Genomic DNA, 14888 nt, shown 5'->3' with positions numbered 1-14888 from the left:
TTCTATTTTTAGTTTTCTGAGAAATCTCCATTCTGTTTTACATAGAGGTTGCACTACTTTATATTCCCACCCATAGTGTATAATCAATTTTGTCCTGCATTCTTGACAACATGTTATTTTTTGTCTTTTTAGTAATAGTCATTCTGATTGTGTAAGATGATATCTCATTGTGGTTTTAATTTCCTTTGCTCTGATGATAGTGATGTTGAGTACTTTTTCATATGCCTGTTGGTCACTTGTATGTCTTCTTTTGCAAAATATCTATTCATGTCCTTTGCCAACTTTTTGATGACTTTGTTTGTTTTTCTTTGTTATTGTTGAGTTTCTTGAGTTCCTTATAAATTCTGGATGTTAGTTCCCTGTCAGATGCATAGTTTGCAAATATTTTCTCCATTCTGCAGATTGTATGTTCACTGTGTTATTTCTTTTGCTGAGCAGAAACTTTTTACTTTAATTAAGTCCCATTTGTCTATTTTTGTCGCTTGTGCTTTTGAGGTGTTAGTTGCGACTTCTTTGCCTAGACCAATGTCCAGAAGAGCTTTCCCTAAGTTTTCTTCTAATACTTTTATAGTTACAGGTCTTACATTTAAGTATTTAATCTATCTTGAGTTGATTTTTTGTGTATGGTGAGAGACATAGGAGTCCTTTTGCATATGGTGATCCAATTTTCCCGGGACCATTTATTGAAAAGGGTATCCTTTCCCCAGTGTATGTTCTTGTTAAGTTTGTCAAAGATTAGTTAGCTATGGATGTGTGGCTTTATTTCTGGGTGTCTATTCCATTCCCTTGATGTATGTGTCTACTTTTATACCAGCACCATGCTGTTTTGGTGTTATAACCTTGTAGTGTAATTAGAAGTCAGGTAATGTGATGCCTCCAGCTTATTGTTGTTGTTGTTGTTCAGGATTGCTTTGACTATTTGGGCTTCTTTTTGGTTTCATATAAATATTGGGATTTTTTTCTACTTCTGGAAAATTGATATTGGTATTTTGATAGGAATTGCATTGAATATGTAGATTGCTTTGGGCAGTATGGTCATTTGAACAATATTAATTGTTCCAATCCATGAGCAGAAATGTTTTTCCCTTTGTGTTATGTACAGTTTCTTTTATCAGCGTTTAGTAGTTTTCCTAGTAGAGGTCTTTTGCCTCCTTGGTTAAATAAATTCTTAGGTATTATATTTATTTTGTAGTTATCATAAATGGAATTACCTTCTTGATTTGATTTTCAGCTTATTATTGGCATATAGAAATGCTACTGATTTTGGTATATTGATTTTGTATCCTGAAACCTTACTGAATACATTTATCAAATCTAGGGGATTTTTTGTGGAGCCTTTAGGGTTTTCTAAATGTAAGATCATATCATCAGCAAACAGAATTTGCTTCCTCTTTTTCAATTTGATTGCCTTTTTTGGTCTTGCCTGATTCTTCTGGCTGGGATTTCCAGTACTATATTGAATAAGAGTGGTGAAAGTGGGCATCCTTTTCTCATTCCAGTTCTTAGACACTTTTAATTTTTCCCCCTTCAGTATAATGTTGGCTGTGGATTTTTTGTATATGGTTTTTATTATTTTGATGTATGTTCCTTTCACAAATAGCTTGTTTAGTGTTTTTATCATGAAGTGGTGCTGGATTTTATCAAATGCTTTTTCTGCATCTGTTGAGATGATCATATAGTTTTTGTCTTTAATTCTGTTTATATGATGACTCATATTTGTTGACTTGTATATGTAAAACCATACTTACATCCCTGGTATAAAAACTCTTTGATGATGATGTATTATCTTTTTGATGTGTTGTTGAATTTGCCAGTATTTTGTTGAGCTTTTTTATGAAAAATCAGTGGTTATTTCAGGCTGTGTCTCAAAGTCTTTTGAGGATATATCTTGAGTCTCCTTTGCCATTAAAGAGTATTTCTTTCAAAAATGAAAAGCAAGAAGTACTGAAATAAAGTGTGATAACCTAGGTTTGAGTTTTTTCTCTTCCCTCTGTGCGTGTGTGTGTAACAGCTTCAGTAAGCCCTCTAACCCCCTCAATTTCCTCACCTATAAACTGAGAATACTTAACTCACAAGATTATTAGAAGACTCTAATAACATAATAAGCATGAAATTTTTTGCAGACTACAGCACAAAATTAAACATAAAGCAATGTTGTCAGAGAATCCAAGCATCTAAGAAACTTTGTAGTGTTTTGTAAAGACAATATCCTATTGTAGATACCCTACATGTATTCAGCAAATAATGCTGGAGCAATTGGGTAAATATATGGAAACAAACATTGACTCACATCACAACATACCAAAAATTAATTTGAAATGGCTAATAAACTTATATATAAAAACTAAAAATATAAAATTTCTAAAGAAATACATGTTTAAAAAATATTTGCAACCTTCAATTAGCCAAAATTTTACTGGCAGTTTCAAAAATTGGGTCATAGGATATCTTCAAAGTGTCAGAATGCCTATTAATTTTGGACAGATTTCAAAGTAGCACAAGTAAGGCAATTTTCAGATTTTCCAGGAAGAATCCAAATTCAGGAAAATTGATAAACATTACCATGCGTTTATCAGCATGGCAGTCAACTGCCTTGTTTTACTAAAACTAGTATAATTTTATGTAAGCAAAAGTAATATGATTTTTGGTAACTCCAAATCTCAAAGCTTTATTCAAATTGTATTAAAATATGTATTCAATCAGAGGACGCTGACTACCCTATTTAAAATTCTAACCCAACTCTCACCCACTTAATCTTCCTTTCTCTACTTTACCTTCACTTCATTCTTAACAGTTATCATTTTCTATATGCTTAAAAATCATTCATATATCATTTTTAATGTTTTCTGTCTGTCTTCCATCACAGCAAGTTAAATTTCACATTGGCAAGAGTCTTTGTCTCTTTTGTTCACTGATTTATCCAAAGTACCTAGAACGGTGCCTAACTCAGTAGAATCTCAATGAAACAAATGAATTCTTTAAACTCATATTTCAGAAAAAAAGATTTTGTCCTTTGTACTATATTTTTTAATTGAGATATTTCTGTATGATTTACAATGTTTTCTTAAGTGTTAATGAAAGATATAGCTACACCTAAATTTGATTCTATTTCACAACAAATTTTTTTTGTCCTAGGCTCTTAGGCACATCTAAATGTATCTAGTTTCTGTAGTTTTCTGAAACAGCAGCCCATCTTATGTGATATTGAGGAAATTATAATGGTAAAGCTTTAGGAAATAATGTTATATTTTTTGGTGATCATATATAGATTCTTTCTCTTGAGTAAACCTCCAGAATACATCTCTTTAGGATTTTATGCTATTGTGCTCTACAGCACAGGTAGTGAAATATGACAACAAAGTTGATAAATGCAAAAATTAACCAAAGTAATTTGTTAATATTTCTCCATAGATTTTACTTAACAGAACTAAACACAAACTGGCAGATTGGGTACAGCCATCTCATTTAATAGAGGCTGCAATGCCCAAGATTAAAACTATTAAAAATGAAATAAAATCACATTAGAATACCACCTCTCCAATTTTTAGAAGACAACTGACTATATTATTTTGCATGGCTGAAAGTTATTTGTGAGAGTGGCAGAAGCAAATCAGTGAACTCTGCACAATATTCTGATTTGCTGGCGTTAGATAATTTGCTATTTTGCTGTAGGATGTACATCACTTTGAATGGAAAGTCATTCAATAAGGCTATAAAACTGTCCTTAACAGGTTTTGTTTTAAAATCCCTAACAATAGAAGTGGATATTAGAGATTGTAGCATCATTCTACATAAGTGACAGATTTGGAGAATATCTCACTTCTCCAAATACATTTATTTTACTGTCTTGAAGATCACAGTTGTGGGGATGTGGGAGAAAAGTCGGTCAGCCCAGAAGGAACTTCAGTCCTTGCTCATGCAGGTGTATTTAGTGTTGTGTTTTATTCAACCGGAGTGAACATATAGGGGGAAATCTGAGACTGAAAAAAGAATGTCTTATTTCTTAATATCAATTAAATTCCCTCAAATAATGCTATAATATCTATCATTTCTATAATGAAGTGAAAATAATTTAGACTATTTTTATTTTAATGAATTATCTACCTTGATAATAAGAGAAAAAGTCTGTCAAGAATTTTCCAGAATTGTACCAGAATGTATATTATGACAAATATTGCATCAGTTAAGAACCACTGTTGTACAGTTAAAAAATAATCACAACCAAATTTCATTCTAGTCACTCTGTTACTATTGACTAGTCAAAAATATATCATAAATTTGGGGGAAAAGTGACCCTTAGACTATGCAAGAGAGTCAGTGTACGTTTAGAATGGTCTTCTGTACTTCATACTGATGACACTAAGACCTGGAATTTCCAAAATTATTTCTGAGGCTAGAGGGTGTGTTGTCATATAACAGTTCTTTGTAACTTAGCTGGTAATTCATGATGTATATAAGGTAAACAGAATAATCAATCACCTTTAAAAAACAGCATTTACTTTTAAATGAAACCATATATTTAAAATTAGTATTTTCCCTTAGAAATCTTTAAAAAGGTGCCTAGGCCATCCTTGCTCTATGTAGTGACTTCATTCTTCTATGTGAAGGTCCAGTATAGTCAAATACAGCATTAACAGGAAAATTCCTAAAGAAAGGCCAATCTTTCTAAAATCTCATTTATTATTTGCAACTCCAGTGCAAAGTTATTTCAGAAATAAATTATTGAATCCCATTCTCACAACAATTCTAGGTCTTAGTTCACAATAGCCATTGCATTCTTGTAAGATTAGATTATTTTATAAAGCCAAATATAGACATTCTAACAGCAAGTTCCCATATGCTGAGAGTGTCCTGAGATAATCTATTCCTTCCAAATTGCAGTCATCACTAAAATTATTTTCTGGGTCAAGGAGTGTCAAGGGAATTTTAACAAGATATGCACTGTTTCTTTGAAATAGATAATGTTTCCAGTAATTAAATATTTATTTTTATACTTAATTTTTACTTTGATACTCACAAATTATTTTATTTTTAATAAGAAATCAGAGATTCTGGTCCACATGTTTTATTTGAAAATATCAAAACAATTTTAAAGCTACCTAATATCTATACCTGTAACTAAACTTCAACTGAATATAAATAAAGTTTGATTTTTCATTTTGTACAGCTTGTTAAAATAGGCAAAATGAGATTGAACACTTTGATTTATAATCATACGTAAGATTTTTTGTAGGTAGTCTTAAAAATCACATAATTCTACAGTAGAAATAAACCTTAGAAATCAACCAGCTGTGTACTTCTCTTCATTCTCTGCATGAAAAAAACGAATCCAGTAGAGATTATGATAATCATGCTAAGTCCCAGATCTATCTTAAAACAAAGAAACTATGTCTTCTGACTCCCATATTAAGATTTTTAGGGTAGTCTTTTTTGAACCAATTTAATTTATTCTATTTATTCTTTCCTTTCATGGAACAACAGGAAAATTCTCTTTTTTCCACATGACTGTGCTTCAAATAGTCCAGACATGGTACGAAAGTGCAATAGGCATAGTCATGTTTTGGAATTAAATAGATATGGGCTTGCACTCATTTCTGACTTCAACTAGGTGTCTTGATCAAATTTAATCTCTCTTGAGAGTCAGTTTCCTCTTTTATAAAATTGTGTTATTAATATCTACCTTTTAAGTCTTGGAAGGATTAAATTATAGATGTAAATTACCTACAACATACTCTAACATATAATGACCTCTCAACATTTTCTCTTATTTAAAGAATGTGTTCACATCTTTTTAAGGATATGTTTCAATCCTAGCACTCTGGGAGGCCGAGGTGGGCGGATTGTTTGAGCTCAGGAGTTCGAGACCAGCCTGAGCAAGAGCGAGACCCCGTCTCTACTAAAAATAGAAAGAAATTATATGGACAGCTAAAAATATATATAGAAAAAATTAACCGGGCATGGTGGCGCATGCCTGTAGTCCCAGCTACTCGGGAGGCTGAGGCAGAAGAATCGCTTGAACCCAGGAGTTTGAGGTTGCTGTGAGCTAGGCTGACGCCACGGCACTCACTCTAGCCTGGGCAACAGAGTGAGACTCTGTCTCAAAAAAAAAAAAAAAAAAAAAAAAAGGATATGTTTCAAGTATAATATCTTCCATTCTTTTAATCCTTTCTTGTGGCACATGATTTTTAGACCCTTTACCCTCTGAACTACGTGCTATTCAAGAGCCAATCTCCTTCTGAAATGCTGGTACTGAAAATTTCACTGTAGATATCAGCGTTATGAACAGCACTGATATTCTGATGCCGTAAGATAGGGATGCAACCTAGATCTGCCTGCCTCACTCCTGCTGATTGTGTTTAAATAGAATATTTTTCTTAATAGGAATCATGACTAGTTTGCCTCCTTTCTTTTTTTTTCTTTGTAGCATTCTTTACCTGTATTGAGCTTGTAGTAAATAAAGTTTTTGTACCTTTCTTTTTACATCAATTCTTACCAAATACTTTTTTCCACAAACCACATGTATTTAATTGATTTTGAACCTTAATAAAAATATCTATTAAATATCATTTTGCTTATTTGAGGCAAGCATTTCTGCTAGTTGAGATCATTTGGAATTCTAACTTTGTTTTGTCAATATAGCCTTCCGAAGTGAATTTTACTCAAGTTTGAAATGCCTGCCTGTCCACCTTCACCCAAATCCCTGATAGGAGTATTGAAGAGAAGAAGGTCAAGGACAGGAAACTGTGTCATACCCTACAGTCTATTCTGTCAACAGGAAACCCATTAATCATCATAAGTCCTTCTTCAGTATCTGTAGTCAACAATGCTAAATGCTTGCCATTAAGTATAATAATTACTCATAATTACTAATTTTGTGCACTGCATGTTTGGCTCAGGAAATCCCCTTCTATTCCTAGTTCAGTAAGTGCTTTTTATCAGGAATTGATGAAGAATTTTATTTAATTAATTTTTTTTTTGCATCCACAGACATTATGATTTTTCCCCTTTTAATTTGATACTGTAGTGACCCTTCTCCCTGCCCCCTTTAAAAAATATACATTGTTGGCATTAATTTTCTAATATTGTGCTTTGTTTTTGTATTTATGTTTGTGAAGATGATTGGCCTGTTATTGTCATTGTCAAATTTTGTAAAGCTTGTCAAATGATGAATTGAAAAGAATTTCCTAAAAATGTTGATGTAATTTTGAAATAATCTGTCCCTGGGCTGCTTGGTAGAATTCACTTACAAAGCAATATGAATAAATTTGCAGATAAATTTGTACATTTTCTTTTGCCAGAAAATAAATAATAGCACAATATTTGTTTGTTTTTATTTTTCACAAACTTTTTTTTCAGAGACAAGTTCTTACTGTGTCGCCCAGGCTGGAGTGCAGTGGCACAAACATAGTTTACTGTGGTCTCAAATTCCTGGGCACAGGCCATCTTCTGCCTCAGCCTCCCGAGTAGCTGGGACTACAGGTGGGTGCCACCGTGCACAGCTATTTTTTTAAAGTTTTTTTGTAAAGGCAAGGTCTCACTTGTTGCCCAGGCTGGTCTCAAACTCCTGGCCTCCAGTGATCCTCCTGCCTTGGCCTCCCAGAGTGCTGGGATTACAGGCATGAGCTACCATGCCTGGCCTCAAACTTATCTTGTTATTTTGAAAACCTACAGAGGTTTGAGGGTACTTTAGAAGCCTGTATTTTATAACCTTTGCCTTTACCAATTATTGATGCTTTGCCATGTTTGCTTTCTTTCTTTTTTATTTATATATATATATAAAGTTACATATACATCTATGTACATATTTTCATATGCTTTGTTTTGCTGAATCTTTATCAGACATTTCACCCATAAATAGTTCAGAATGCATCTTCTAAGATTAAGGCCATTTTTCTAAAAGATGCAATACTATTTTCAAACTTAAGAAAATTTATGTTAACTCACATGTTATCTAATACTATATACTCCATATTTAAATTTATGATTGTTTTAGAAAATGTTTTTCATATCTTATGTTTCATGGATTCAAGATCCAATCAAGTTTCACACATTTTTTGTTATATTATTTAAACTCTTTTAATTTAGAAAATTTCCTTTGGTATTATTGTTATTTTGTTTTCCTAACATTGACATTTTTCTAAAGTCTAGGAAAATTTTCTTATATAATGTCCAATATTATATATTGTCTGATGGTTAGAGTCAATGTAAATATTTTCACATAAATACCATATAATGTGGTTTTTCAGTGTGTGATATCATTAAGCACTGAAGATATAGCCCTATGGCTATTACTGTGTCCAGATACCTATTTCTGTGATGTAGACATAATAAGCATCATGAATCTGTAAAATTCCTCATCAAACTATCTAAGCATGTTTTATTTCTGAGAAAGAATATTATAGGTATGTACTATCTTTTCTTTTTAATCTTTTATTTGAATATTCTAACTTCCAATTTATACTTCATTTAAAAATATCTGATAATATTTGTACCTATAGTTTAAAATACTGTACTATATATTTAAAAATTTGCTAAGAGTATAGGTTTGATGCTAAGTGTTATCATGTAATAATGATGATAAATAATAGGACAGGAAGAAAGTTTTAGAGGCAATGGAAATGTTCACCACATGGATTATGGTGACGGTTTTACAGATGTATGCTTATCTCCAAACTCATCAAGTTGTATGCATTAGATATGTTTAAAAATATGAGTTTTCTTGGATTTTGAGAAGCATTTGAGCATATATATCATTTTTCCTATTAGGCTCAAAAATAAAGACATTAAAATACAAATTGACTTTCTTCACACAGGCCTATTTTATAAATAGATAGATATTTGTCTGAGTGTTCCTTAATTGTGGGAATAGTTGTGTATACAATCTTTTAGTATAAATTAATGTTTCAACAACCAAAAAAAGGCCTTGGGTAATCACATTGTCAGTCTATACACACTGGATATCTGGAAGAGTGAAAATATAAGTAAAATGAGGAATTCAACATATCAAAAACAAAGCTCTCACTAGAGTTATCCTTCCTAATTTCCAGACCCATATATTGACCTAATATATATCTCCATTTGGTCATGCTAAAAAAATCATAAATTTGAATGTTCCAGATTACTACCTCCTTTCCCCTCTTCCCCAGCTTATGTCCTCATTTTTCTTTGTTTTACATAAAGGGAAGACAAATTGTACACATATACTAAAATTTGATTTTTTAAGATTTGGGAATCTGTAATGAAAAAGAATAAACCACATTTGTCTGGATTTTTACAATTTACCAAATACTTTGACACCTATCATTTTTCTGAGGAAAATGTGGCTAGCCCAAGGTCTCTCTGAGAGATGAAAAAGCAAAATACTCAATGAAATATTAATAAATCAATTTTACCTCAATGACTTAGAAAACACATTCTTCCTAGCTGGTATTAAATTTTATTCTCACTATTCTGTGTGGTCAAACTATTTAGCTCATTTTGCTGTGTAAGTTTTATTTTACCAATTATTTTGTAACAAGCCCTTAGAAGTGTCAAATCATAATTATCATAACTCTCCTCCTGTAATACTAAAAAAGCCATACTTTTCAAAATATATTTGTTGAATAGGTAAGACTATTTGAAAAATTTGAAAATATTGATTAGCTACGTTAACTATAATCACATTTAAAGTAGATATTCCTTGATCTCTAGATTCTATCCATATTCATGTTTCTAAGGGCCAGATGATTGGAATAATATTTTAAAACACTAAAACTCATATGGCACCATTACGAGAGTAGTGTGATGCTTACAATATAGCACAAGGAAAAATTAAAAACAAAAAGGTTTTAGAACTGAAGGAAAAGAACACCCATGATGAACTTCCTGTCATAGTGCTGGAAATACCTAGCTAAAAGCTAACTATAATATCATAACTGAGAATTGCAGAATGAATGTTAATTATGTATAAAATGTGGGAGAGTGTTTTGGATATGAAGAAAAAAGAAAGCTATTTTTTTTTCCTGTACTTTCCATGGGGCTTCAAATCTAACCAGCTCCTGTGATGGCAGTTTATAAAAACACAAGAAAAGTAATGCAGTGAAATAAATTTAAACTGAAATCTGAAGTAATAAACACAAAGAGAGGAGAAAGAAAAAGTGGAAACATGATCCATATTGAGTTTATAACTAAGCAATAGGTATTTCTTTTGAATAGCAATACAGTTTAATCAAACATTTATAAATAAAACTTTAAAAACTAACAGTCTACCAAAGAACATCTTATTCATTAGAATTTGTTTTTCTTATTAAAATGTATTCTTTGGAATATATTTATAGGCTAATTATTTTTCAGAGTACATTACATTATTGTCTTAATTGCAGTTATCAAATGTGTCAGCAATGTATGAGTCATCTCCAATATTTCCTAAGAGTCTGCCTTTTGCTGAAAAACACAGATTTGACATCTATTCTGTAATTTTACTGAAGGTCCGAAAGATGTAATAAAGAAATCTGTCTGCAAGGAGACCCTTTTATTGTAAAGTAGCATTTTGATAGGTCTTCAGATTCATTGAAATCTTGTGTTCAGTAATGCCAAATGGTTGCGTCTACTTTATAGTACTCTGTTAAATTTGGAAAGGTAATGTTGTGTTTAGGCACCTAGAAATTCACCAGATAATGAGGATCAGCATAAACAGTAAATTCTGTCAAAAGTGTTTGGTAGATTTCTCATTTTTGTAAATGTAGCGTTAGACTCAGGATCTGATCATTACTAAGGTTAAGCTGGTTAGTCCCACATGCCATCCATTCATTGGTAAGGTTAGAAACTTATTCAGATCACACTGATGAATAAAAATACTGTTTTGATGATGGGACAAATTAAGTAGGTTTCACTGGTGAGGAGATTTAAGGATGAGAGAAATGGGAAGTGTTAGTTTAGTCCTACTGAACACTTTTATGATGTCTTAATGAGGCCAGATTGAATTCAATTAAAAATGGGAATGATGCAGAGTTTTTGCAAAACTTTGTTGTTTTGATTTTGATAATTGAAACAGTATACATAGAACTCAAAAGGAGTCCAGGAGGGAAAACTCAGTCAAATGTTTGGAATATAATTAAAATAAGAAAAACTTTAAAGAATTTGATTTATTTTGTATAAATAAAATATGATTGAGAAGTTTGGTGCACACAAATCCAAGCTATGATATGGTAATGATGAAAATGAATGTATAAAATTATGATAGTCTTAGAAAAGTTAAAGGTATACTAGTACCACTAATGATTCTTTTATACCTCTGGAACAAATGTTACTCTTTCTTCTTGGTCTAACTTACCACTTAAATCTAAAAATAATTGATATGGTTTCTTTTTTATTTGATACCATTGTACATAAGAGTTGGGCCCAAATCAATAGCTCTGTGTGAAGCTGTAACTTTTCTGATTCCATATATCAGTAATCTGATTCTCAGTCCAAAAATTTAAAAATTTATCCATTTCTCCATCATTACACTGTACCTTTTGACTAAATTTTCATTGATATGTTTTCAGTCATCTGCACATATTATTTTTTAAAATTTATTTTTTGAATAGATAGCATTGCATGTTTTTATTGTGTACTACATTATGTTTTGAAGTATATATGCCTTGTGGAATGGTTAAATATAGCTAATTAACAAAGCATTACCAGGCGGTTATCATTTTCATGGTAAGAGCATTAATATCTACTCTCTACATTTTTCAAGAATACAATATATCATCCTTAACTATAGTCACCTTGCTGTACAATAGATCTCCTGAAATTTATTTCTCCTAACTGTAATTATGTATCCTTTGACCAATATTTCACCTCCCCTTCTACCTCCCAAACACCCCAGCCCCTGCAAACCACCATGCTGCCTGGCTCTTTTCTTTCACAAGTGAATCTCCAGTTGACCACCTGCTCTGATGTGCTTATCTCAAGAGTCATTGCTTTTTGGCATGTTTGATAGCATTTGTCTTTGTCTAAATTTTAGTATCTTTTCATTTTTTTTTTGGCTTTCCATTTCTATTTTTATAAAATAATAAGTGAAATAATTTAAAAATCGGTATGTAGAAAATATGTCTATTCTTTTGAAATTTTATTCAAACATAGGGATTTTTGTTGTATTTTATCACTACTCTTATACCTTTATTCTTAGGACCAGAGGAATATAAAATGCATTTGTATGAATGCTTGGCTTTCTCTCTCACCTTTTGTTTGTTTTTTCTATGTCCATATTACTTTCACACTTGATCATAGCCCCAGAGCATTCTCTGAAGTGTCAGGATAAGCATTGTGTCATAGCACTTATTCCAACATCTTTCTAAGTCACCAACCTCTAGATGGTTACTGGCAAGTGCTGTGGGCGTGTGTGCAGCCACAGAACTTGTGTGTAAAGGGAGAGGACGTTTCCCTTCCTTTGAGGAGCAAGTGCCGCAATCCCACAGTTGGCTTTTGAAACACTCTTGCCACTGGGAGCAAATTAGACACAGTAAGGGAACACTGAGAAAATGAGGAAATCTGTTGTGTGAGAGATTCACAATTCTGAAACACAATCAAGTCCTTTTGTGTATAGCCAAAGTCAGAGAGAGCATACAACTCTGATTAAATCAAAGCTCTTGTTTTGTATTCTGCTTTGTAATAGGTCTTTAGTTTTTACTTCAAAAATATAATTCTGTTTCAGTGACCACTGCATGTTAAATGTTTTATTTTTTATGGAAAATGTGTGATAAAAATTATTTTCATTCTTTAAACATTTATTGAACTTATAATCATGGTAAAATATTTTGTTGAGATTTGAGGGAATGAAAAAAGTAGAAGAGATGTAGTTCCTGACCTGAATGAATACAGAAATGCTCTAAAAGGATTTAGATGGAGTATTTCTCTATTGTACAGACAGTATCACAGGTGATATTCAGGAGCCTAAATAATATTAATATAAAGTACTTTATCATTATTTTCTAAATAACTTGAGACTAATTGATTTTAAAAGCACAGGTAAATAAATAACATATTACATTTGATATTAAACAACCCAAGATATTTCCGTACAAAGTAATGTAGATCTTTATAATGTGTAATTAAAGGATTGTTTTCAGTATTGAAAAGCTGACATTCAGAAAATGACTAGGGTACAATAAAATAATAAATGTGTATGATTTTTATATAATAGTAAATCATATTATTGACAGGGAAATTGAGTTATCTACTATGTACCTCTTTGCCTAGCAAAAAACATGTAATAAAATACCAAACCAAAAAATATTAAATATTTATAGAGCTCAAATAAAGTCTGCTTAAGTTTCCAAATACATTTTCATAATAAATCTCCCATGTTTTAATCTATTTCAGAAATTAAAGTTTGAGAAACTAAAGAAAAACCAGGGTTTGGAAAGCAATTAGGGGAAAAATATTACCTAATAGTAGCAACTTTACAGTTCTTGCATCTCGCTCAGCATCCTCCTGAAGCTTTTTCTCCAGTTCTTTTGACCTTTTGGCTGACTCCTTGCTCTCTGAACTAATTTTACTTCCCATCTTCTGGTTTTAGATACTTATCAGTTTATTTGCTCAAAATTTTCAAATATAGAGCGCAGCTCTGGTTTGGACATAGGACTCAGGAACAATGCTCTGCTGAAGTATCCAACAGCCCGTTCCCTCATGCTCTGGGAGTCTGTTTTGACTAAGGGGATGCTTTCTCATCTGTCACCTGATCAAGGGGTAGAGCCATACAACCCTGATGGAAGCTAAAGAGGAAATTCATTATGCTTTCAAATTAAATGGCCACTTTTGGCACATCTTCAAAAACAGGCTTATCTGCCTTAAAGAGTAGCATAAAATACTGTAGAAAGTTGTCAGAATCTGTACACAGAAGATGATCTACAGTGAGCAATTCAAATGGAATGTTTCTCTCTAATAGGCAATCTCTAGTCTTGTGATTGGAAATTATTATTACTAATCAACAATGCTTACATCTTATCTTCAGATATTTGGCTCTTCAAATGCTTCCTAATCACTCTTGCATCACAATCACAATATTTATATTAAGCTATTCAAACCTTATGGTCTCCCAGTGCTGAGATTATTACTTAAAATTATTGGGCATCTATTAGTGTCAGTGAACTAGAAAACATCTTATATAAACAATGGAAACAAATACATATAGTTTTTATATTTATACATATTGTATTGGTACAAATATAGTATTCAACACACAATTTTCTTAAATTATTGATTTTAGTCTTATAGACTCCATCTCTGTAAATTGAGCTTTTATTGACTGTGAGAAAGTCAATTAGTCAACACTAATTGAGGGCCCACTTAGTGTAGACACTGACCTGTATTCAATTTAGGCAGTATATTAACTCTTTAGGGCCATGAAACAACTGCTGCTGTGCTGGAGGGACTTTTGTTGCTTTGGTGCCAAGGGAATAAAAACCACTGTTCTTTGAAACAGTATGTAATTTGGCTTTTCCTGAAAAGTAAAGATAGTAATTACACCTAAATATGTTCCATACCTTTCAACTACCCCAGCAGATATCATGTACTTCTTGGAAGTCTGCAGCCTTGAGGACAGAGATTATGTTGCATAATTTTTGATTTACATGAAACATAAAGCACTGGGTAGGTAGTCAGTCAATGCTTTCCTTATAAACAGAGTTGGTTGCCTGTGGCAGCAGGTAAATCTTTCAATGTGGATTCTGAGATTTGTGAATGTGCTTAACCAGAAAATGCTAGAATTCATTCAGTCCATCAGCCTATCAGCACTGTTCTTCTTTTGAGATCATGTGCAAAGTTTGAACAGGTGGGTTTTTGCATATTCATATGACAAGAAAATAGGCTGCCAGATTAAATACATATTCCTACTTTGTTTACCTTTTCACATTAAAAATATT

At 32.1% G+C, this 14888-nt stretch overlaps 1 protein-coding gene across 1 annotated transcript in view; it reads right to left on the bottom strand.

The window, feature by feature from the left end:
• Positions 1-13668, bottom strand: part of GNAT3 (G protein subunit alpha transducin 3) — a 39483-nt gene extending 25815 nt beyond the window's left edge. Inside the window, exon 1 of the mRNA XM_069461993.1 lies at positions 13413-13668. Coding sequence (XP_069318094.1) covers positions 13413-13530 — 118 coding nt within the window. The 5' untranslated portion in view covers positions 13531-13668. The remainder of the gene's footprint in view (positions 1-13412) is intronic.
• Between the last annotated feature and the right edge of the window lie 1220 nt (positions 13669-14888).

The sequence above is a fragment of the Eulemur rufifrons genome, chromosome 29 (genome assembly GCF_041146395.1).
Source record: "Eulemur rufifrons isolate Redbay chromosome 29, OSU_ERuf_1, whole genome shotgun sequence".
NCBI lineage: Eukaryota > Metazoa > Chordata > Mammalia > Primates > Lemuridae > Eulemur > Eulemur rufifrons.
Note: the sequence above shows the minus strand (reverse complement) of the source record. Positions and strands in the feature narration are given on the sequence as shown.